The sequence below is a fragment of the Pantherophis guttatus genome, chromosome 3 (genome assembly GCF_059756535.1).
Source record: "Pantherophis guttatus breed Tessera chromosome 3, ASM5975653v1, whole genome shotgun sequence".
Taxonomy (NCBI): domain Eukaryota; kingdom Metazoa; phylum Chordata; class Lepidosauria; order Squamata; family Colubridae; genus Pantherophis; species Pantherophis guttatus.
In genome coordinates this window covers 185192346-185218221 of record NC_142065.1, presented here as the reverse complement: position 1 = coordinate 185218221, position 25876 = coordinate 185192346, and the positions used below count along the sequence as shown (strand labels likewise).

The window sequence follows — 25876 nt, the reverse complement described above, 5'->3', positions numbered from 1 at the left end:
TTGGCAGACGGTGTGTAAATCACTGCCAAGTTGGAGATAAACACCTGGGTGTGTGACAAAGTGTTTCCTTAACCCTCGGCTGGCTGTGTTTGTGTGTGTGTGTGGACGGGGACAGATCAATAGTGTGCACATGTGTAGAACCAGGGATGGGCTCCTGGGGGTTCAGCAGGGTTTGGGAAATCCTCTAGCCAAGGATCGCCAGGGTTCAGTGAACCCCCAAATGCCACCCCTGTCTGGCCATGCCCATCCCACCCCGCCCATCCCAAGAGTCTCCATGCAGCCCATTCCAGGTAAATGCAGGGGCCATGCGCAGGGTCTGGGAGGGCAAAAAATGGGTCTACCAGAGGTCCCGGAAGTCCAGAAACAGGCCTGTTTCCAGCCTCCGGAGGGCCTCTGGACCCAGGGGAAGCAGTTTTTGCCCTCCTGGAGGCTCATGGAAAGCCTCCAAAGCCTGGGGAGGGTGAAAAATGCCCACCACCACTACCATGGTGCAGGCGGCTGACTAGGCCACACCCACCATGGTCACGGCCACCCAGCAACTGGGCAGCGAACCCATTGGTAAAGGATCTGAAGCCCACCCCTGTGTAGAACCAAAGTCTCTATGAAGGCCCCATTATGCCCCAGTAGTCCTTCTTGGTATCATCTACATACCCTGCCTAAAATGACATTTTACTTCTTAAAATAAAACCTTTTCATTTGAAACAAAATGTGGAAACTGGCAAAGTGCTGCTTTCTAGCATCTACTTCATTTCCACTTCTGAACTTCTGAACCTGCAAAGCAGCCCCTAAAGCTTTGTTCTCTCTCTCTCTCTCTCTCTCTCTCTCTCTCTCTCTCTCTCTCTCTCTCTCTCTCTCTCTCTCTCTCTCTCTCTCTCTCTCTCTCTCTCTCTTTAAGAAACAGACTTATTGGGACGATGCAGCTAGCAATTTTGTGGTATGGCCCCCTGCCCAAAGAGAAGGAAGGGAAGAGGGAATGAAGGTAGTGCTTTGCTATTCTATAGCCGCTATTTTGTGATTAGAGACTTTGCAAATGAGCACAAAATGTATTCTTCACATTCCAGCTGTGCCCAAAATGTATTCCCAATGTTCCAACTAGCTCCCAAAGTTCTAGAACACTTTTCCCATGCATGTTCATGGGGGAAACTCTTGCTTTACTGTAACAAGGATAAATGGTCTCAAGGGATAGGCCATTATCCCTTAATGATTCTCAACAACTTCTCCCCCCCACCACCACCATTTTTTTACAGTCTTTTCACACTTCAAGTTGTAGCAGCACAGCAGTGGCAACAGCTGACACCATTTCTCCTTCCCAGAAGCATTTTGTACATGGCAGAACTGTAGAACCTCTCCACAGGGAGTTCTTGACAACTGTTCAAAGTTATGACGGCACTGAAAAAAGTGACTTACAATCAGTTCTCATACTTACAACTGTCACAACATCCTCACAGTCATGTCAGGTGCTTGGCAACTGCAGAAGTGGTATTCAGCAAGTTCTGACCAGTTCTGGAGAACCGGTAGCAGAAATTTTGAGTAGTTCAGAGAACCAGTAAATACCATCTCTGACTGGCCCCGTCCCCATCTATTCTCTGCCTCCCAAATCCCAGCTCTGCCTCCCAAATCGGGAGGAAATGGGGATTTTGCTGTAACCTTCCCCTGGAATGGAGAGGGAATGGAGATTTTATAGTATCCTTCCCCTGCAACACCCACCAAGCCACACCCACAGAACTGGTAGTAAAAAAAATTACTGGGATGTGTCTGTGACAGTTGCAGTGTTCTGGAGACTCATGGTCATCATTTGAGACCTTCCCAGAAGGCTTCTGATAGGCAAAATTAATAGAGACACCCTGATTTGCTTATCAACTGCATTATTTGTTAAACAACTTCAGCAAAAAAAATGTCATAAAATCAGATGTGACTCACTTAACAACTCACTGGTTAGAAACAGACGTTTCAGTCCTAATTTTGGTTGTAAATCAAGGACTACCTTTATCCAAGTCCAGCTTAAATTTTCTCAAAATGCTATCCTTCTATCCTTTCATTTAATTTTGACCAGGCCCAACTCCAAAATGACCAAGCCACAAAGCAAAACAAGACAGACTCTTCAAAGTTGAGCACATATAATGTCCAATTTAAATAACAGAACATAAGGAAATGATCTTGAACATCTTAAAGTCCAAAACCATGTATAGAACCTTTTTCTGCCCTTAAAATTTCCATATACCTTTGGGGGAAGGGAGTGAATTAGTAAATAGGCTTTTTAGACATATCTACAATGCAGTTTAAAACCACTGTCAATTATGGAGCAATGTTTTGCAGACGTTTTCCATCTGTTTTCAGGAAATTCAGAAAGCATCAAACTAAGAACAATTGGTGCTTACAATCTCACACAATTGTCAAAACCACCATTAAACAAATCGCAGACTAAATTATTATAAGCAGGAAAAGTGGGAGCTGAGGGCAATTCCCAAGGAAGTACATTCTGTACCTTGGAAGTCAGGTGACTGCAAGGTAGCCAAAATAATCAAGATGACAGTGTCCCAAGCTCAGTCTATTTTTTTTTATGTGCCTCACTTTCTTTAGTGTGCCAGATGAATGGGTCTCAGAAGGGCCCTCCCATCTTTAATGTACAAGTATTTCAAAGCATGTAAATCAAGTGATCATTATTTTACCTTTAAAGAACTGTATATTCTGTTTTAAAAACTGTCAGACGACATTCTCCATTTGAAGATGTGAGTTTGATTGACCATCTGTTTTACATACAAATGACCACTAATGTTCCAGACTGACTAGGCCCCAAACCTTCTCCAATGTGGTAAATTAGATTGGTTAAATTCAGTTTTTACTGAAATTATTATAATTATGCATACTTTTTCTCTACACATATCAATTAGCTCCAGAAAAATTTAGATAACTCTCAACTGTCTCATTTCCTTTCTCTTGATGCTGCTTTTTCATTTTTCTGGTAAAAAATCTCAGTGGTTACTTTAAACACACCCAAGCAGAACAGTGGCACAGGCTCCATGCTAGTATTACATTCATCTGTATTCAGGGTAGCTTGTCCTTTCATAGATGTGAAAGGTTCATCTTGAACTCTTCGTAACAGAACATACAAAGACTTGTTACAGTATATTCGCTGTTATTGTTAAGCAGTGGAAATCTTAAGGGTAACAAGGAAATGTCAGTAGTAAAATCAACAATGTTAAAACAGTATTCCTTATTCCATCCATGTGAGAGAATTTTAGAAAGTCAGTTTGATGTAGTGATTAAAGTGTCAGGCTACAAACCAGGAGACTATGAATTCTAATCTTGCCTTAAGGCTAAAACCAGCTGGGGATCTTGGGCCAGTCAATCTTCTTCTCAGTCCTAGGAATAAGGCTATGGGCAATCAGTTCTGAAAAAACCTTGCCAAGAAAACTCAGACATTTATCCAGGCAGTTGCCAGGAGTCAAGATTGACTCGAAGACACACACACACACACACACACGCACACACAAATTTAGAGTCAGCCATGACATTATGGGTGTGAGTGGTGCGGTGGCCTAGAGGTGGAGCTCTCGCTTCACAATCAGGAGGCTGTCAGGAGTTCGATCCTTGGTAGAGGCTGGGGTGGGTTCTACTTACCTTTACTACCGGTTTGTAACGGGGCCGCGTGCGCGTGAGCAAAACTCTCTCACACGCGCGCTCTTCTGCACATGCGCAGAAGTATTTTCATCACATCAGGGTCAGTGGGTGGAGCCTACCGCTGGTTTTACTACCGGTTCTATAAAACCGGTGCGAACCGGGGGCAACCCACCACTGGTAGAGGCAGATATTTCTTTCTCTGGGCACACTGGGAATATATCTGCTGAAAAAAACCCTCTGCATTGTGACAGGAAGGGCATCCAGCCAGTAAACACTCAGCTCCATTCAGTTGCCCAGACTCCACCCTGCAAGGGATTATGGGGTTGTTAAAAGAGGATGATGATGACATTATGGATGTCTGCTAGGGGCCATAGGGGAGGAAAAGGCAAGGTAGGCAAGTGCATCTTGACACAAATACTGCAACTTATGTATCTCTCTCGGATGTTGGTGTGCAAGTACCTAAAAGTTGGTGTTTGTTTGTGACATCCCTGAGTACATGTCATGTATGTCTTATTGCAATTTTCTCCATGACATTAGACCTGTCAACCATGTGGATGTTTGATATGAGGGTACATTTGATTTAATGTATGTGAAATCTTTACTGTTTTTTGTTTTTTTAAATGAAGCTGTCATTATTATGGAGTTATATGGGGAAGGAACCATTAACAGAAGCAACCTCACTACTTTTCAAATTCCTAGTCCCCGTGACTTTCTTATATAAAATGATTTTGGGGGATTAAAGACTCATCAGGCATGCATTATTTTTGTAAAGTCAGTTTCACTTAGGAAAAAGTCAATCTTGTGTTTATTTTTAGCCTGCCAAATCAGATGAGATTGAAATATTGCTTTACCAGGTTCAAAGAACTGGAAAAGATTGCACATTGATGCAGAGCTGCTTTTTCTTTAAAAGCATAATGTGGCAGTCTGAATCATTAAGATTACCTTTTATCTCGTTTGCACATTGATGCTCAACAATTTTAGATCTCATTCTGTGCCACCATATTGCAGGTTTTACTGAACATATTAAATCAACAGAGCATCTAATCCAACACAACTGTCCTTGTGGCCAAGATAGTAAACAAGATTTGGATAAAGTTGTTTTGTTTTCCAAATAAGATGCCAGCTTTCACCCCAATCACCCCAATCACAAGTTTTGACCTTGAAATTGTCCTTTTCATTGTCTTAATTTATGATAATGTAATTCCTGTCTGCTCAGATTACAGTTTAGTCTGTCTATTAATAACATGTCCTTCGGTTACTATATTATTCTTAGTTGGTTTATCTTTCTATTTCAAAGGATCAGCACTATTGTTAACTCTTACCAATGAACATATTTGATTGATTCAAATATTATTATTTGAAACTTGGTTTCTCAATTTTTGGTAAGTCAGACAAGACTGATTTTTTAAAAAAGATAATATAAAATTCTAGTTCAAACTCTGTGTGTTATCAAAAATAGAATATTTCTTAATGGCGTTTTGGTGAACTGAAACAAATGAGCATTGAGATGAATTTTCATAGTAAATAAATAAATAAATAAATCTTACAATAAGTTCACTTTATTTTTCTACATCAATGTTGAATTCAGTCTGGAAGGAGGCAGGTTAGGTGAAATTCCCCTTGTCCGTATATTACTTATTACTGTTACTACAGCCCATTCATGAGCTTCATTCTTTGGATCCAACAACTGCCAGTTCCAAGAGAAGGAAAGAGAGAGAGTGAATCAGACAATCGAGAGTAAGGATCTCTTCTCCTCTTTCTGACACCACAGGTGATCAATTATTTGAGGCAGCTGCTTAGGGATATAAAGTACAATGCAATTGACTTTTTTGTGTGTGTACACATCATGCTACACATCTAGAGAATGAGTGTTACTTATATGAGGATAATCTGTGTGGCAGCTAGGACTTTCTTAAATCTTTGGTCAAATGCCAAATTCAATCTACACACATGAGAGTTGGATTAGGAGAGATTGTCATCTGCTCCTAAAATTCTGATTGGATCCTTTCAAAAACTTGTTAAAACTAATTTGTGAGGCATTTTGAAAATAACATTATTTGACGTCATGGCAACTTAATGATGCTTTTCACATATATACTCAAAATGTACAATATATACCAGAATACTTTTAATCTGGTTTCCAGTCTTTACTGGAAGACAATTGGCCATGGATATCTTCTTATCTGACTTCCTACAGAAAAGCAGGCTGTTTGAGTCTATGGATCCTGCTAATCTCTTGGCCAGGGGTGTCAAACTGGTGGCCCACACGGCGGATGATCACGCACAGACCACTCCCACCCCAGCTCCGTGAATTGGAAAAATGTCACAAAACGTCATATGATGGCAATGTGATGCAGCGAGTTTGACACCTGTGCTTTTGGCAATTTGTGACACTATCAACCCCAGTATATTCCAGGATTGCAGTTGTAAATTAAAGGTTGGAGGAAGTATGTTTTGGTAGTTCAACTTCTATATGCTGGTTTGACCCTATACTGGTGACCATTATTTTGTCTCTAGAGCTTTTTAACTTTAATTTTACTTTATATAAAGCCACTGTGGGTGGTTAACAGATATTCTGAGTGTATTATCATTTCATTTCATATAGAATCAATATTAGGTACACCTCCAACATATTTAAAAATGCAATGTAAAGAAGAATCAAAATTCAAAAAGAAAACGGATTTGGATAAGGGATGCGGAAGAAGGACAAAAGTTACAATGTTAAAACAGATGATTTAATAAGAAAAGATTCCACTTTTAGTATTTGAAAGAAAAAATGCATAATCTAATGGTAAAAACATAACCATCATATCTGCATTTCTCATTAAAAGACTTTTCACATCTATCTTTCTAGCAGAATAATGACATTTTACTTTCCGTTATAAGACAGGAGGAAGGAAATAAACTTGAGCATTAGAATAGAGGTGAAAGACAATGTCAATGGTGCAAGAGAAAAATAAAAGATACCCCAAAAATGAATTATTCTAATTTTTTTTCAAATGTAATCTTGTAATAGAAAATTATTTGCTAAAATTGCCTGCCATGGGGGGGAAAGTAATTACATACCTAATCTAATAAAATAGGTTGGTCCAGTGCTTGGTAGTAGCTTTGGTTCCATAATAAAACTGGACTACAAGTTCCACCATCTCTTATTTTGGCTTACATTAGCTGGTACCTCTGACCCTTCAAGAAGTAACCACATTTTTAAAAAATCTATGTTTACCTACCTGTACTTTCCTTCACCCAGTATTCTCTTAGAACTACTTTGCTGATTTCCTTTATCTGTTCTTCAGATAATTGCTCATTAATATCAGGAATAACTTTCATTATTTTATAGACAGCCTCATGTTCTTCTTCAGTTCTTAAAATAGGTCTGCAGGAAAAACACGCATAGAAAATAATAGCACCCCTCTTGTTCTATAGTTGCATAGATCAACTAATTTGCCCAGGATCTGAGAAACTTTAAACCAGGTATCAAGAATTTGTGTCACTTACTAAACCCACAATTCTTAGCTGTACCAGTTAGAGTGCTGGGTACTAAAAATAAAAATTCAGCAAGATAAGGAGGACTGGATATTTCTCACCTTGTTTTCTAGAGGTTAGTAAGGAATACAAATATCTGTGTGTTTATTAGGAGAACTGAATTTCACAACTTGATTTGAATGGGGCCCAATGTTCAGTTGGGGCATTCTAATTTAATAGACTGGTGTGATGGGAGAATTAAGTCATTCCTAGATTTTCTTTTAAATTATTTGCATCCTTAAGCAATGGGTTCTGCAGAGGCTAACTGTTCTGACATCTAAGAAATACCATTACCGTCATGTCTGAGAGCAAAGTGCTATTAAAACTTTATTTTATTCCTTATTTCCCCTATCACAGGACTTTAGTATTTTAATCCAAGACTTTCACTGGACTCAAACTGTAACCTGCTTTAGAGAAATATCAGTAACGGCAGTTGTAGTCGTCCTAGTAACTATAACGTATAAAATAAATATACCAATTTTTTGCTAAATGATTCAGTAATTACAATAATATTCTATTATGTCAGGCAGAGAGGGAATGAAGAGATTAAGTGGGTTTTTTTTTCCTTTAAAAATTGCAATTCCTCTATTGTACTATTTTATTATACTGTGGCAAGTAATTTGGGTCTAACCCTGTCATTCAGGTTTGCAATCCCCCCCTTTAAATAATTTTAATAAGTACAATTTAAAGCATTGCAGATGCTTTCAGCTGCTACTGAAAAGCTGGCTAGATATGCATGTATTTATCCTCCAACTCAAGCTACCTCCACCAATGGATTCCCAAGTGTGATTTTATGTGGCTGAAAACCAACCTTGAAGACCACTGGGTGATTGTGAGTAGGGAAATAGATGGTCAAAAAGTCACACACCATTTCTTTCCAATCCACCCTTATCAAAAAACCAAAATCCCCCTTCCCTCTTTTCTTAAATGAAAAAAAGCTGGTTTGTGCCTGATAAAATGTCACACCAGTATGTGGCACCTCTCTTTTACAAAGAGAGAAATTGCACCAAAGGAAAAATGGAATTCATAATTTACTGTATGCTTAAAGATACAACAAATTGAGCCTCTTTGGAAACAATATCATTCAGTAATCAATATGGATGCCAGCAGCCATCAGTGCTCAGCCTTCTCACATGCTTATGTTATGGGCATACATATCTAGTTGAAGAGAGGTCAGAAGAGCAAAGATTCAGGTTGCTAGTAAAAATCTTCCATTTCATCTAAAAAAGCCTTGTTTCAAACAGAATAATATCAAAATGAGAAAAGAAGTATAGCATAGCAATTTAGTGTTCCAAATTATAGTATTTAGGGCTTGAAACTGGACATTTCTCCAGGAATTCAAAGGAACACTTTGTACAGTCCACCATTGCCAAAAAAAAAAGCAGCTTTTGCCACTCTTAATTATAAGCTCTTGAAATGCCACAATGCTTAGCAATTATAGGATATGCCACACGAACTGTGTCTCCACATCACCTGAGATTCTGAATGCCAGAGGCTAAGCCGGTATTCATATTTACAGATGCAACAACTAAAGTGGTGAGAAATGTTGGTGACAATAATAGAATTTCAACTATAGAATCTTTTTGCAATTCAACAGTAGTTCCAGAGGATTCAGTTCACTCAAATCACCCCCTAACTGAACTGGGGTATAATTACATATCTCTGTCAGAATGGAGGATATGCAACCACTATTTCTGAGGTCAGTGCTTCTCAACCTTGGCTGCTTGAAGATCTGTGGACTTCAACTCCCATAACTCCCTAGCCATCATTACTGAATATCTTCAAGCTGCCAAGCTTGAGAAATACTAATATTGAGTCCAGAATTATTGCCCAAAACCTAAACACTCTGTAGTGAACTGGTACTATATCAGCAACAAACTATAAATGATGGTTACCTCCATCATTGCAGTTATCACTTTAACTTGGTTTTTTAAAGTTTTGGTATTGTTGTTTACTGACATCTAAAAGATATCTTTCTTTTCCTGCATCCACTAGACTGAAAGGAAAGTTATAAATGCTAAGAGACATAGTAACTAGCCACCCCAACCAGCTACCATCCAGTTGTAATATATTGAAAACAAAAATTGAACTTGATTCTTTAACTTTAATAGTTAAACCATGAACAGGCTTATGGAGGAAAAAAGCTCCAGATAAACTGCTCTTTGATTTAGTTGTTTATCCACCTAGGGGATTCTGGTAACACAGACATGGAAGGTATATTTTGGGGATTAGTAATTCTGGAGCACTAAGGGATTTGGTACCTAGAGCAGTTTTTCTCAAGCTCAGCAATTTTAAGATAGGTGGCCTTCAATTCACACAATTCTGATTGAGGAATTGTGGGAATTGATGTCCATACCTCTTATAGTTGCTGAGGTTGAAAAACACTGCTTTAGGACAGGGCTGTCAAACTGCTGGAAAATGAGCTGGATGCGTCATGTGCTGGCCACACCCACACCCGGTTTAGCAAAGGTGGAAAAAGTCCTGATACATCATGTGATGCCGCCATGACAAGGTGAGTTTGACACCCCTGCTTTAGAGTATCCTACTTTTATACAGGCTTGAGTGCCATATATTGCTCCAGACTGATTCCAGGTGACCCAGATTTTCAGAGATAATTCAGCCAAACCCAAAATTACCAAGGAAGATTTTAACTCCTTCAGCAAAGCCATTAAAAAATTAATCTCAGAAAGGGCAGTCCAATTTGCTCAAATGCCCTATGTTTTTCCTCCTTGAAATATAGCAATCTGTACAGATATAGATATGTCAAATATAGCAATCAGATGGCAAAAATCTAATCTTCTGGCATTTTATCCTCAGATAAACAGCAGGATGTTGTTAGTTACTGAGCTGTCAACAAAAGTGTGGAGCAGCAAAGAAGTCATATACAAAATTCATTGGAATCTGGCCAATGAATGAATGAATGAATTAATTAATTAATTAATTAATTAAGTCTTGTCTTAATATTTTGAAGCTGTAGGGGTTTTGGTTAAGAACAACAGGTTTCTGATGAACTTCGGCAAAATTGAATGATCTTGGGTTTTGTTGTGGCTTCCAGATCTGGGAATTTATTTATTTATTTATTTATTTATTTATTTATTTATTTATTTATTTATTTATTTATTTATTTATTTATTTAAATTTGATTTATATGCCGCCCTTCTCTGGAGACTCAGGGCGGCTTACAATGCATTAAGCAATAGCCTTCATACTTTTGTATATTTATACAAAGTCAGCTTATTGCCCCCACAAACTGGGTCCTCAATTTACCTACCTTAGAAAGGATGGAAGGCTGAGTCAACCTTGAGCCTGGGGAGATTCGAACTTGCAGTAATTGCAGGCAGCTGAATGTTAATAACAGGCTATTAGTCTGCTGCGCCACCAGGCTCTATTTACCATCTTTGCTGCTGGATCTTTGCACTGTTCCAAATAGATCTTGGGCACAATCTGGGGTCTTTCTGGACTCACAACTCCTGCTCAAACAGCAGGTAGCAATCATGGCCTAGAAAACCTTTCCTTAAGTTGTGCACCAGTTGCACTTGTCCTGGAGTAAGAGACTCCATATTACCCAGAGTTACATTTGTGAGATGGGTAACTATATATTATGAACAATAATCTCATTGATCATTGGTATTTATTTTTAACACTTTATTTTGTATATGAACAGATAGTGACATTCTATATGTAATATTTTAGTAGAAAGTTATGCCAAGTGAAATGTGTATCCATGAGATGAAGGCATTTATATAATATGATAACCAGGTGGAAATGATTTAAAGTGAAAATGAAGGAAACATTTTGGAAAATTAAAATGAACCATAAACTAACTCAAACTACACACCTATAAGATATAAAAATCTACTAAACTCCATGCTTTTATTAAAATATAGAATAAAATATTCAAGAATAAGGTTTAAAATGCCAGCATACATTTTTATTGCAATATTATGCAATTATATTTGACTCTATATGGTTAGTGAGGTATTAAAAATCTCTAGTTTTACAGCAATAGAATATGTGGTGAGCCATAAAACCATGTTAAACATCTGATCTAAATTGTGTTTGACTAGTATACTTTGGAAACTGTCAACTATTATTCACACATTAGTGGTGGTTTGAATGGTATTAGGCTTGACTCATAAATATGCAGTAATGACATTTTAGATTTTCCCTGGCTATGGGAAGAGATTCCTGCAGCTCAGCCTGCATTATAAATTCAATGGTCTTGCTTCCAAATAAATATTCACACCTTTGCACAATCATAATACAAACATAGGCATTTTTATTTACAAGATTAAAATTATACAGGGATTTATAAGCCACTTCTTAAGATGAAATGTTAAGAAAATAACATACACAAAAGGAATCATACTGTATGGTGATTTTATAAAATACAGGAGATTGATGCAAAAGAGGCATGTTTCAGATCACAAGAGACAAGAAATATGTATCTGTGTATATTCAATCGGCCTTCAAGGTCACTCACAAATCAGTTATACAAAGGGTTACATTAGAGTCAAAAAGAAAAAAAGAAAAAAATTTGAGAGGGGAACAATAATTCTGCTCTATTGCTGGCAGTTAGTGGGAGCCCACATCATTCTAGTTCAGAGACTGTTGAATGCTTGCTTAGGGGTCTATAGGGTAGGTCATACAAACCTTAGAGGAGATAGCAATAGCAATAGCACTTATATATCACTTAACAATGCTTTTCAGCCTTCTCTGAGTGTTTTACAGAGTCAGCATATTGCCCCAACAATCTGGGTCCTCTTTTTACTAAACTCAGAAGGATGGAAGGTTGAGTCAACCTTGAGCCAGTGAGACTCGAACTGCAGAACCACTAGCAGTCAGCAGTCAAGCAGAATTAGCCTGCAATACTGTACTCTAACCACTGCGCCACCATAACTCTTGAACACTATTCCATTGTGCAGATGCAGCAACAGAGAAAGCACATTGTTACGTCCAGATGGCAAGTACGAGTGGCCAATAGAGCAGCCGATTGGTCCGTGTGCCAGCAGGCAGCCGGCGGGAAATTGGTGGCTCCTGATTGGCCCAGCTACTGACAGCTGAGTATAAAAGAGCTGTCAGTGCCTCAAAATGCCACTCGCTCTCCAAGGTAGTTAGCTAAGCAGAGCGAGTCACTGTTAGCTGTTATTGTTAACCAATAAACATTTGTGTTTATCTGCCTCGCCTCCCTTCTTTAACTTTTGTTCCGCGAATAGAACGCACATCATCTTATTCTCACAAAGTGGCATTATTTAAGTGATGGGATCTGAAGTATACCAACCGCCTTGAATCTTTTTGGCTGGCCGGAAACAATTGAGAAACAGTCTCAAATCCAACAGTGGAATTTTGGAACCATGGCTGAAGAATATTTTTGAGAGGACCCATGATCTCTGATACAGATCTTAGATATTAAACATGATCACCAAAGTAAAAGAGATTGTTTAAACTATTCTAGGATTGAATAATTTAAGATGTTAGAAGTTTAACAGTAGAACTTGGGTAGAAATGCACAGAGGCAGTTCAATTAACCTAAAAGAATGTAATGCTTCATGCTTAAATTTTTTGAACCTAATGATAATCAAGATGACTAAATTTTGCACTACCTGAAGTTTTTGAAGGTAGCAAGAAGCAAAAGGTATATTGCTCTAATCCAATTTTTAAAAGGGCTCCTAATGAGTTTAGAAGCTTGAAATCATAGAACACACTACCAATGTAGATAGTGTTGACTTTAAGAACATCTTGAGCTGCATACCTGCTCCATTAGAACCAGGAGATCATGCAAGCCAAGATACCTCCCAACCTACAATTTTATATAGGTAAATTGCAGCTTTTCCCTCCTCAAGCATCTCAGTAGCATATACTGTATATTCAAAAACATTTTACTATATTGCTACAATTCAAAGGACCCAGTTGTGGGGGCAATAAGCTGACTTTGTATAAATATACAAAAGGATGAAGGCTATTGCTTAGCACATTGTAAGCCGCCCTGAGTCTCCGGAGAAGGGCGGCATATAAATAAATAAATAAATAAAAAATCAAATATACCGGTAGAAAAGAGTCACAGCTTATCAGAAGCCTTCAAATGACATGAGAATCTACCTATAGATTTTCAGAGAATAATTGTAAATTGAATCCTTCCATTTTATACAAAGTTCTGATAATAAATTCTATTGCCATCTGTTTTGATCATTCTGAGTACAAGGAAATTCAAAACCCATTCAAAGAATTGCACTTCAAGGTGAAACATATCATGGACAAGAATGGAGGTGGTACACCACTCATGAAGAGACCGGGAATGTTTCCCATTAGTCCTCTGGGGGAAGACTCTAATGCTGGGAAAAACAGAAGGAAGGAGGAGTGGAAGACCACAATGTGATAGACTCAGTTACCGAAGCGATGAGTACACCGTTGAAAGATCTAAAAGGCCAGGTTAGGGATAGATTGTCATGAGAAAAAATCTACCTATGTGCACTCAAACTGTCAACAACAATTGGATGATACATAATCATTCAATCCATGAATCCCATTCGTCCTTTCACATTTTGAACTCCAATATGTTCAGACTGAATGCCTGAACAGAGCTCTTATTTGAGCCTATCTGAGGTCAAAACCTATACAGCTGCTTGCTGTCATTAGTCCAAAGCATAAGGTCTATGTAAAGATATTCACCCTATAACTATCAACCTCTGCATTCCTTCCTACAGATGTGGCAGGTCCTTTATACATCCAAGTTCACTGAGCCCTAGTAATAACTGGTGGGTACTCATTTATGAAATAGATGCACATATGCCATTCACTTAAGAAGCATTTCATAATGCGTGAACCAGGCAAATCATTTTTTCATCTATCCTATAATTATATGTTTATTATGTTTTTTAAAAGGTTGAAATGAAAGAATTCTAATCAAAAAATTCTAATTAGGTGAAAATTACTCTCTTATTCTGTAATTTTATGATCTAAATTATTACAACTGTGTGTCATTATAAAGATTTAAAATAACCTCTCCTCTATTATGAAACAGTTCTGAAGATTTCACATTAGTTAGAAGCAGCAAAGAATAATTATTATCAGTGTAAACTGACACTAGGATTAATTTAGAAAGGTGCTGTAGTGAAGTTCCTATAGTTTTGTGACAACTGTGATTAGATTTCTATTTCACCTTATGTATAGGAGATTCTCAGATGATTTGGAGAGGTTATAAAAGAAATATCTCTTTTCAAACTTTGTAACCTTCTGACTTCTCCTATGATTTTGACATCAATCTTGTGTATCACTTGGAGAATGTCTTCATAAAGACAAAGCTTATATGGCTATAAACTGTCCTAGACTGGTTCATTTCTTATTGCAAACATTTAAATCTGGAACAAGGCAGCATTGATTCCTATATATGTTGCAAAATAATATTGCAAAACTTTATCACGGTTTCTTCTCTGGCAGCATTACAGTTTGCTAAACAATTCTGTTTAGCAAATGGGTCAAATATACATTTCTTTATATATTGTTATATATATAACAAAGAGAGGCTTTGTTCTCTCAATATGGTTTAGTATAGAGATATAAATATAAATGTCCCTGAAGGTTCAGTATACTCATATAGTTCATATGTCTTTAAATTACTCCTTGGTAAAGAGTAGTTTGCTTGAATGATAGATAGGTAGCCAAGTAAATTGCTGCATTTTTGAACAAGCAAGCAAGGAAGTCTGAACAGATTCCACTCAAAAGGATGTTTTATAAAATCAGAGCTAATTCTATACTATTCTGTGCAGCTGCTCAAATCAAAATTTCTTCTAGAATGAATGCATTTTACTTCACTGTAGTTAGAAATGCATAAAGAACAGCAGGCAGTGGGCAACTTCCCTGGGTCTTGATTGTCTGCTTTAAGAATGCATTTATTTATGTATAATAGATAATATCATGTCTTCTATAAGTACTAAGCACATCCCCAAAAGTAAGACTTGTCTAAGAATACATAGACTGAAAACAAGTTCATGAGGGCAAAGACCAGTTAGTCACATCAAAACAGAACCTGAGTTTAAAATCCATCCTCCGAAATATTAAAAGCAATGTGGTCTCCGAGATGGTGATCAATAGTCTATCAGCAACAAGCGGCTTTAGCTATTTTGTATGTGCCTTTCAAAACTCCCTGTAATCACATCATGACATTTGATGGAAAATTAGTCAGAATTTCTTTCTACCCTTCAGCAATGAACAACAGAAACAAAGTGAAAAGGTGCTTTAACCTACATAAAAGCAAAACATACACTTTAAACTCCATCCCACTCTCACCAGTATGGTGTTATTGTACTATTAGTCCTCTCAGCATGTCTCTTTGCGACAAAAAAAAGATAATAGGATGTCGCTGACATTCAAAAGTTTATAAAAGTCTTAAAATGCCTGAAAAAAATAAAAGTACTTGCATAGTGTCATAAGACCCGAGAACCTTCAAAAGGAAGTAATTCCGCAAATAGGTTGGGAAAATTTCCCACCAAAAAAGCCCTCAGCCCGAGAATGCTTCTGATCTATAGCCCAGAAATGTGTAATAAAAATATTGGCACTGCTGCTACTCTCATACAACTTCACAGCATCAATTTTCTGAATATACAATTTCCACAAAATGCTGGTGCTTTTGCTTAATCAGGTAGCTGATATCTGGCCTACTAATGTAGTCCAGGAAAAAGTAGCAAAGAAGAAAATCAAGGGAAAGTAAGATGGGAAAAGTATAGAAAGGGAAAGGAGGGGAAAGGGACATAAGTAAAGAAGCCACGAAATGTCTAGGACAAAAACTCAAGGAAGTAAAAGAAGATCTGGGAAACCTAGCTGAGATATTGAAGAACAACCATGTTAATCTATCTGTTAACAAGTATATAAATCTACACCTCTTATAAAAGAATGGCAAACCACAATTTTGCCAAGAAAACTGCAAGGATGTATCCAGGCACTTGCCAGAGTCAACACTGACTCAAAGACACACACAAACACTCTCCAAACACCTGCCTCAGAGGTGGTACTCAGCAGGTTCTGACCAGTTCTGGAGAACCGGTAGTGGAAATTTTGACTAGTTCGGAGAATCAGTAAATGCCACCTCTGACTGGCCCCGCCCCCATCTATTCTCTGCCTCCCGAGTCCCAGCTGATCGGGAGGAAATGGGGATTTTGCAGTAACATTCCCCTGGAGTGGGTTGGGAATGGCGATTTTACAATATCCTTCCCCTGCCACGCGCACCAAACCACGCCCACCAAGCCACACCCACAGAATCGGTAGTAAAAAAATTTGAATCCCACCACTGGCCTGCCTATCACTACTTCCAATACTGGGCCTGGTGGCTCAACAGACTGATAGCATTGTGATTAACACCAGCTGTCTGCAGTTACTGTAAGTTCGACTCTCACCAGGCTCAAGGTTGACTCAGCCTTCCATCCTTTCTAAGGTAGGTAAATTGAGGACCCAGTTTGTGGGGGCAATAAACTGACTTTGTATAAATATACAAAAGTATGAAGGCTATTGCTTAACGCATGGTAAGCCGCCCTGAGTCTCCGGAGAAGGGCGGCATATAAATCATTTTTTTAAAAAAAAAGAGTGTCTGTTGTTCAGGAATAATCTTGTACTTCCGTGGAATCCAGGAACTAAGTCAACATTCAACCTTCCTTCATCTTGGTCAGCCTTTTTCTCAAATCCAGGTTGCAATGCTTGTATGCCTACCGGATCTTTTTCTTGAAATAATGAAAACATAATGATGTACAGTTTATTTTAAAGCTATAGGTGCGCAAAAATGATGGTCGGTGGGGGATGTTCCTTCTGTGGAGGAACCAGAACATGCCGCAAGGATTTATGATTTTCTTCCATTTCCCTGAAACAGCACCAGAACTAACCACTTGAAAATGTTCTCTAAAAATAGCAGCTGCTATTTTTGATGAAATTAAATATGCAAGGGACTTCTCTGACAGAGTTCAGAGGAACATGGTATTTGCGATCATCACATGTTAGGCAGGAAAGAAAACAGCACATTATAGCAAAAGACTGCATTCGGCCATAGGTATGTGTACAGTATATGATAGATCTAATGGGTGCACATTTGAAAATCTACCTAACAACTAAGAGGGAATTATGAATGGATGTGTTTGGCTTTTATGACTACTCTTCTTATGCACAGCAGCTTGCTTAATAGCTCTATTTTGTTTTGGATATTTATTGTTTTGTATTGTGTTTCTTGCAGCATTTGTCTTCTATTCCTGCCTCTCTTGATTCTTGCTCTCTCTTGCAAACAAAATGTAGGATTGTATGTGGCTTCTTCCTGTCCTTCCAGTTTAAGCCTTCTGGGACAGCAGGGAGACAACTAGGTCATGCTCCCCGAACACATTTAAATGTGAATTGATAGGGAAACTAGGCCAGTCTGTTCCAAAGAAACCTCAGCAAAGACCACACAACGGCTCCAGAATGAAATGCTTACTATGAATAATAAACTTCAGCATAGTAGTGCCCTGAAGGCAACCTTCATTTCCAAGCCACATTTCCAAAAATACATTGACAAATGAGAGAATTCAGAGGAGGAAGAGGGCGAGCACTGGCCTATAATGACTAGGTTATGAAGACAGAACTGTAGTACATGTATAACCAGGCTACCTGACACTAAAGGAACTTTTTGTTAAATAAATGCCTACATATTCTCACCACTGTAATCTTCTTCCAGGAAGCCGTTTCATATGACCCTTCCATGCACTATTCCTAATTTAAAAGAGACTCTCTTTATCAAGGCTATTTCTACTACTGGATGCTGCTGTAAAAACATTCAGCAGCTGGGTATAACGAAGACTCTAGACCAGATTCAAGAGTAATAGCATAGTTTATTTTGTTTGTTTGTTTGTTCTTTTGCTAAACTCAGATTTTACTATGTAAGATTTAGGCCATAATTCATCCATCATTTGTCTGATTTGTTTGGGGCACAGTATGTTATTAATAATAATAATAATAATAATAATAATAATAATAATAATAATAATAATAATAATAATTTTATTTCTATACCGCCCTTCTCCTGAAGGACTCAGGGCGGTGTACAGCCTATTTAAAAACACAGAAACAAAACAACAGTTAAAATTTAAAATCATTAAATAATTAGGCTCCAATTAAAATCCCAGAAATTTAAAATACCCCAATTTAAAACTTTATGTTAATAGCCCGGCCTGGCGGAACAACAGGGTCTTCAGAGCACAGCGAAACACTCGGAGGTCGGAGATCTTATGTATTTCCGGGGGCAGTTCATTCCACAGGGCTGGGGCTCCCACAGAGAAGGCCCTCCCCCTGGGTGTCGCCAGCCGACATAACTTGGCCGATGGCACCCTGAGGAGACCCTCTCTGTGGGAGCGGACTGGTCGTTAAGACTTTTGGTTTGCTAACTCAGATCAGAGGCTTATAGTCACGGGTAAAGTGCTCCCGGTTTGGACCGGATCGCCCGATCCAGTAGCGATGGCGGTGGGTGGTTTGGAGAACCGGTAGCAAAAATCCCTGCCCCCCCCCATGCCCAGCTGAGCTGTGCAATCATCAGAGGCTTTTTTTTTTATTTTTAAAAGCATTTTTTCTACAACCTCTTCAGCTGAAAAAAATGCTTTTAAAAGTTAAAAAAAGCCTCTGATGATCTTGAAGCTCAGCTGGGATCGGCAGAGGCTTTTAAAAGCATTTTTTCTACAATCTCTTTGGCCGAAGAGGTTGTAGAAAAAATGCTTTTAAAACCCTCTGACGATCCCAGCTGAGTTGCCTGATTAGCAGAGGCTTTTAAAAGCATTCTTTTTTACAATCTCTTCAGCCAGAGGTGTAGAAAAACTGTTTTTAAAAGAAAAAAAAGCCTCTGCCGATCAGGCAACTCAGCTGGGATCATTAGGGGCTTTTAAAAGCATTTTTTAACAACCTCTTCAGCTGAAGAGGTTGTAGAAAAAATGGTTTTAAAAGTTTTTAACAATGGCCACGCCCATCCAGTCACATTACCCCACCACCACCAAGCCACACCCACATAACCGGTAGTAACAAATTTCACCACTGCTTATAGTATTACAGTATGTGAACCTAACTTTGTTTTGGTCTTCTTGCTCTGATACATTATCCCTTTTTCTTTTTTTTTTCTTTATGAAATGTATAGGCCACCCCAATATGTTATAACTCTGAACAACTTATAAAATTACTATAAAATGCAGAATCCATGGAAGTCGGGGGGGTGGGGGGAATCCAATCATTTAAAACCAGAAGGCCATACAAGGAGACCATGTATCCACATTAACCCAGAGCCTGGGGATACAGTTAGGTTTTAATGGAACATTTAAACAAAGCCAGGGTGCAAGACTTACAAATCTCAGAAGAAATGGTGTTCCAAAGGGCAGGTGTCATGACAGAAAATATGAGTTTCCTGGGCCTCACCAGATGGCATTATTTAATTGATAGGACCCAGAGCATGACACACAACAGCAGGACAGGAAAACAACAACAGGGGAAGCTTAGCTTCCTGCTTATTTAATTCTCTTTTCCTGATTCTTCTTGGTCAGGAAGAAGCAAAATCTGAGATAGAGCTTGTCTGGATGGTTCCATTGTCAAGATGGGCATTTGTTACCGTTGTATTTTGGGGTTTTAGGATATTTAATGCGATGGGGGTTTTTTTATATTTGTATTTGCTGTTTTCATTTTTTTTCTTTTATCTGTTATTGTATGCTTCCTAGAGTTGCCTTCAGTGAGATTGGCAGCTATATAAAGTTTATTAATTAATTAATAGAATCTTCATTCTAATATAATAGGCACTTCTGGGAATGAATTGAGTTAGTTTTTCAGTTACCTACCTGATTCCAAATTACTCTTTGCCCATCCTATAAGTATCAACAGCTCAGACTGGGGCAGAACAGCCTAGAAATCTATATCACATAATATAATTTGGTAAATGAAGAAATCTGGATATGGTGTGCAATACATAATAGCACATTACATTATGAAACAGATGTCTTTATTGAGGTAAATTGTCAGTGCATTGGAGTTTTAAATCATCCAGAGTCTGGAACATGAGAATAGTTTATTGAAATATGCTTGTGTCTGATTCTGGAAAGAAATTGCAATTTGAGTTATACGTGTATATCATTTAATAGGAGGAATGTGAAAATAACTTTTTTAAAAAATAAAGCGGTACTATGTTATAATATGCCAACTAGACTTCTAGAAATTATATGAATTACATCATTTGGCTTTTCATAGGAAAGAGGAAATAAGCCAAAACAAGAGAATTTAAATTAAAACCATAGTTATCTTTGGAGAGCATGTCCAGAAGATTAGAGGATGTTGGAAAAGGGGGAAACTTTTAGGAACTTTTAGATAGCCAATTTTTTTGTAGTAGAAGACACCATATAATGTGTAATCAATATAACCTAAGCTTCACTCTTTTTTTTTTTCCAAAATATGCTTCCTGATATGTTTCAGATTTCTCCAGGCTGTGACCAAAGAGGTCAAAATAAGACCATCTCACTTGATTAATATCATGACCAAGCTAGGATATTTCTCATACACACTCATAAATCTTTGGCTGCTGGATTTTGGAGCAGTTGAAGAGAACATATTATTATTCCATTATTGCACTATATTCATGTGCATTTGGCATCAGAAAATTTTAATGAAGGGATACTGAATTAGGTTGATACTCAATCCGAGAAGGTTGTCCTTAACCATTAACAATAACTGCTCCTGATTTACAGGATCCAGTTGAGATTTGGTGCAGCATGTTTCCCCATTTAGGAAAGATGAGTGTTTCCATTGCTAATAGAGTTTTCATTACAGCTGAAGCTAAACACTGAAATGTGATATGCAACTATGAATCCTATAACTGTATTTGCAGTTACACTTACTATGGCAAAACTACTTTTCCATCTGTGTACATGTCTTTGTATATGGAGGGAAAGAAACAGACATATTTGGATGCTCAATGATTGTGCAAAAGTGTATGTGTGTGCAGGTTGCTCTACTCTTAGAATACCAAGCAGTAATTATTTCAGTATCGCTGTTCTAATGTTCAGGATTTGGATGAAATAAAAAGCTACCATATTGTACTGTAATTTTATCTTTTCTCTTCTGCAGGCAAGCATGTAAAAACAGACCTAGCCTTTGTTCTATCCCTGTAACACTGATGAATACACAGTTAGTATGTGCTCTAGTGACTAAATTGGGGATTTCAAGGAGTGTTGCTCATACAGATGGAAATGGAATAAAGTAGAATTGATTGAAAAACATTTCTCTATGTTCATTTGATGGATCCCTTTTTGGTTGTGTTTTTTTTTTCAATATCATTTTAAATAAAAGATTTATAGGCATTGGGAGTTGCATCTAAGGCATTTCAAGCAGAATTGTGGCCCTATGGCCTTAGATGGTATGCGATTCCACCGTTCAACCTTAACATGATTGGTTTTCTTCAGAAGGAAAGCATGGGAGAGTATGAAGGGAAAGAAATATCGTTATATTACATTTCCCAACCTCGAACAAGAAGACTAATCCTAAAACTTGGGATTCGATGACAGGGGGAAAAAAATCAGAATGCTTCTTTTCTGTACCACACTAAGGACAAATTCTACTATTACGATACTTTTTTTTGTATCTGTTCTCTACTCATTCAACAGTTTGCACTTGCCCTTTGCTATATTTTCCTTGTGTCCACTCTTGCAATCTACAAGACATTCTGACAACTGTTCAGGATTAACCATAAAACCCTAAAATTTCACTTGGGATTTTTGATGTTATACAAGCTTGTATCTCAATATCTGTCTCTTAACAAAGAAATATGTAGGATAATTGCTATGGCTTCCTATACTCTGTCCTACATAGCTTCTGTTTCTTAATGTTATTTTTTACTTTTAATTGGATTGATAGGGAATTTCCTATGTTGTATTATATGTCAATCATATTTGGTGTTTCGTATAGGGGAACAAGAAGTGTGACTGTGAGGCCTTAAGATCATTTTTGGGGACCTTCAAATCTTTTCATTACTATGTGGTTGTGTAGAACAGAATTTTTTTTTTAATTCGCCCAGTGTGATTGGACACACAAGGAATTTGTCTTGGTGCATACGCTCTATATACATAAAAGAAAAGATACGTTCATCAAGAATCATAAGGTACAACACTTAATGATAGTCCTAGGGCAATAAGCAATCAAATCATATTAGGAAACAGTCAATATAAATCTTAAGGATACAAGCAACAAGGTTACAGTCATACAGTCATAAGTGGAAGGAGATGGGTGGTGGGAACGATGAGAAGATTAATAGTAGTGCAGACTTAGTAAATAGTTTGACAGTGTTGAGGGAATTATTTGTTTAGCAGAGTGATGGCATTCGGGAAAAACTGTTCTTGTGTCTAGTTGTTCTGGTGTGCAGTGCTCGATAGCGTCGTTTTGAGGGTAGGAGTTGAAACAGTTTATGTCCAGGATGTGAGGGGTCTGTAAATATTTTCACAGCCCTCTTTTTGACTCGTGCAGTATACAGGTCCTCAATGGAAGTCAAGTTGGTAGCAATTGTTTTTTCTGCAGTTCTAATTATCCTCTGAAGTCTGGGTCTGTCTTGTTGGGTTGCAGAGCCAAACCAGACAGTTATAGAGGTGTAGATGACAGACTCAATAATTCCTCAATAATTCCAAATCAGAAATGTAGTTGTTACCAAACTTTGACAGCATGATATTAACAGCATTCAGAACTTTCTAATAATGCCTTTAAAGCCTAAAATGCACTGTAAAAGCATGTGTTTTCTCCATTTGAGGGGCTAATTATGTATTATTGATCCAGCTATGACTTTCTATGCTTTTCTTGACTTTCCATGATAATAATTGCCTACTTGCCTATAAAGGAGGTAATATAAATAGCTACATTATCACGCTTCTTTTTCATTAGAACTTTCTATTCCCAAAGATCTTTAGTAGAGTAGGTCCTCCTGTCCATGCAGAAAGTTAATAACTGGTGAAACTAAGGGTTTACTTAAATTAAAAATAAAATAAATTAAAATTAAATCAAATTAAAATTAACTTAAAAGGGACGCGGTGCCTCAGTGGCTAAGACACTGAGCTTGTCGATTGAAAGGTCAGCAGTTCAGCGGTTCGAATCCCTAGTGCTGCATAACAGGGTGAGTTCCCAGCTTCTGCCAACCTAACAGTTTGAAAGCACGTAAAAAATGTAAGTAGAAAAATAGGGACCACCTTTGGTGGGAAGGTAACAGTGTTCCGTGCGCCTTTGGCATTTATTTATTTTATTTATTTATTGTTCAAATTTATATACCGCCCTTCTCCCGAAGGACTCAGGGCAGTGAACAGCCGAAGATAAAAATACATAGAATACAAAATTTAAAAATAGTTTAAAACAAATTAAATAGTATTGGCCTACGACAATTAAAACACCCCCAATTTAAAATCAAATTAAGAGCTAAATTACTCAATTAAAAGAGTTAGGCCATGATCTATGATCTCTTTCAGCGCTGACACCCGGCTTGTTGGAATAGAAAGGTCTTGAGGGCACGGTGGAAGGTGCGTAGATCTGGAATCCTCCTTATCTCCGGGGGCAATTCATTCCATAGGGCACGTGCCCCCACAGAGAAGGCTCTCCCCCTGGGGGCTGCCAGCCAACACTATTTGACCGACGGCACCTCAAGGAGCCCCTCTCTGTGGGAGCGTACTGGCTGGCAGGAGGGTCTTGGTGGCAGAAGGCGGTCTCAAAGATACCCAGGTCCTAAGCCTTGGAGCGCTCTAAAGGTGGTAACCAGCACCTTGAATCGCACCCGGAAGACCACCGGAAGCCAGTGCAGCTCACGCAGGAGAGGTGTTACATGGGAGCGCCATGTCGCTCCCACAATCACCTGCTCGGCTGCATTCTGGACCAGTTGGAGCCTCTAGGTGCTCTTCAAGGGGAGCCCCATGTAGAGTCATGCCGGCCACAAGACCATGGAGACGTATTCGGATAGCGCTGGCTCTTCGGCTTTGAAACGGAGATAAGCACCGCCTCCTAGAGTTGGGAACGACTAGCACATATGTGTGAAGGGAACCTTTACCTTTTTAAGGGTTTACAATCTTTGGAATTTATTTACTTGCTGACCAAATTCTTTCCTAGGTTTCCAGATCACATGCTATAAGCATGTAAATAATGCTTACCATATAAAGGACATAATTCCATATCAATAAAGCCTATTCATAAATGTATAACTTAATTTTAAATGTGTAAGAACAAAATGTGTTACTTTAATATTATTCCAAATGCTGTACATTATTTGAAATAGTTTTAAAAACATGTGATTCCATTGGCAGACAAAAGAATTGTCGTATTATATATCTTTCCCATTCCTATTTGGTTGTAGTATTTTAATTACTATGTAATTCCTTATTTTAATAGTCCAAAAATTGGAATTTTAATCCTACCTTATATGGTCCATAAAACCTCTGTAAAATTAAGCCATTGTTTCAGAATTGCTATGGCGTAGCTATGACCTCTCCACCTTGTAAATCAATCTCACAAATTTTAAAAGATAATATCAAACTGTATTTTCCAGAAGAGTTTTAATATTAAGATAGAGAGTTACTGTCAGCAACATTCTGAGTCTTGCTGTGATTCATTCGCTTGAAGGCCATCTTTGACAGTTACAAAGTACAGTGCTGAACTCAAAAGAAAAAACATCAACAATACCATCACATTTTAAACAGAAGAATGCTGCGTTTATGTTAAGTAGAATGAACATAGGGCCCTATATTAGAAATAGCAAAATAAAATAAGAAAATATTTTATAAATTAAAAGAATAACAAAAATAATTGACCCTACAATCTTATACATGCCTATTTAGAAATCAGTTATCATATTTTTTGGAGTATAAGATGCACTTTTTCCCCCATAAAAGAGGCTGAAAATTGGGTGCATCTTATATTCCCCTGCCCACCCACCAGCCCCCACCCTTCAGCCTCCACACGACCTCATCCTGCTGCAGAGATTGCCACCAACAATGGCTTGTGATTTTGGGCTCCATGCATCGCATTTTCAGCCTCCAAACTCTCTATTTGAGAGCCCTTCAAGGCTGTGGGGTTTGCTAAAGCACACCACGGCCTATCACTGCCCAAAAACGTGATGCATTTGGAGGCTTAAAACTCAACATGCAGTGCCCAAAATGGCTACCCAGAAAAGCTGCTGCCTTCTCTTACACTTTCCAAGCTTCACTGGAGCTCTTTCCGACGATCAGCTGTGCTTTCGAAGCTTTTTTTTCAGCCCTAATGACGCGCTAGCGATCTTCCATGCTTTGCCTGCTTTTCTCATTGCTGTTCCCTCCAAAGATCAGCCGTGCTTTAGAAGCTGTTTTTAAGCCCTAACCAGGTGCGTGTGCATTCAAAACCAGCAAAGTAATGTGCTGAAGCTGACCAGGCTAAGGACGCTAGCTAGATGAATACCTGGTAGGCAGAATTTTTTTTTTCCTATTTTCCTCCCCAAAAACAAAGGTGCGTTTTATACTCTGGTGTGTCTTATACTCTGAAAAATACAGTATATTCCGTTCATTGAGGGTAGTAAGAAGAGAATTTAGCATACTGTAAATTATCTGAGCAATGAACCCAGAACAATTTAACTTTAAGACTATCTGGTTTTACAAGATCCCTTACAGAAATTCTTAGGAAGTAAATCTGGTCCAATGCTCTCAATGTCTATACAATTGAATCATAGCAGAATTAAGGACACAAGGTTCCATTCAATTATACCAACATA

The 25876-nt window shown here is 38.1% G+C and overlaps 1 protein-coding gene and 1 long non-coding RNA gene across 7 annotated transcripts in view; one reads left to right on the top strand and one right to left on the bottom strand.

Moving 5' to 3' along the window:
* Positions 1-25876, bottom strand: part of CNBD1 (cyclic nucleotide binding domain containing 1) — a 143282-nt gene that overhangs the window by 58247 nt on the left and 59159 nt on the right. For all 6 annotated transcript variants that reach the window (XM_034422385.2, XM_060681691.2, XM_034422386.2 and 3 more), the window contains one exon: positions 6849-6994. In XM_034422385.2, the coding sequence (XP_034278276.1) occupies positions 6849-6994 (146 nt within the window). The remainder of the gene's footprint in view (positions 1-6848; positions 6995-25876) is intronic.
* On the top strand, positions 3945-12321 carry LOC132709112 (uncharacterized). The gene is made up of 2 exons (XR_009620144.1): positions 3945-4011; positions 12069-12321. It is a non-coding gene; the product is annotated as an uncharacterized LOC132709112 (long non-coding RNA).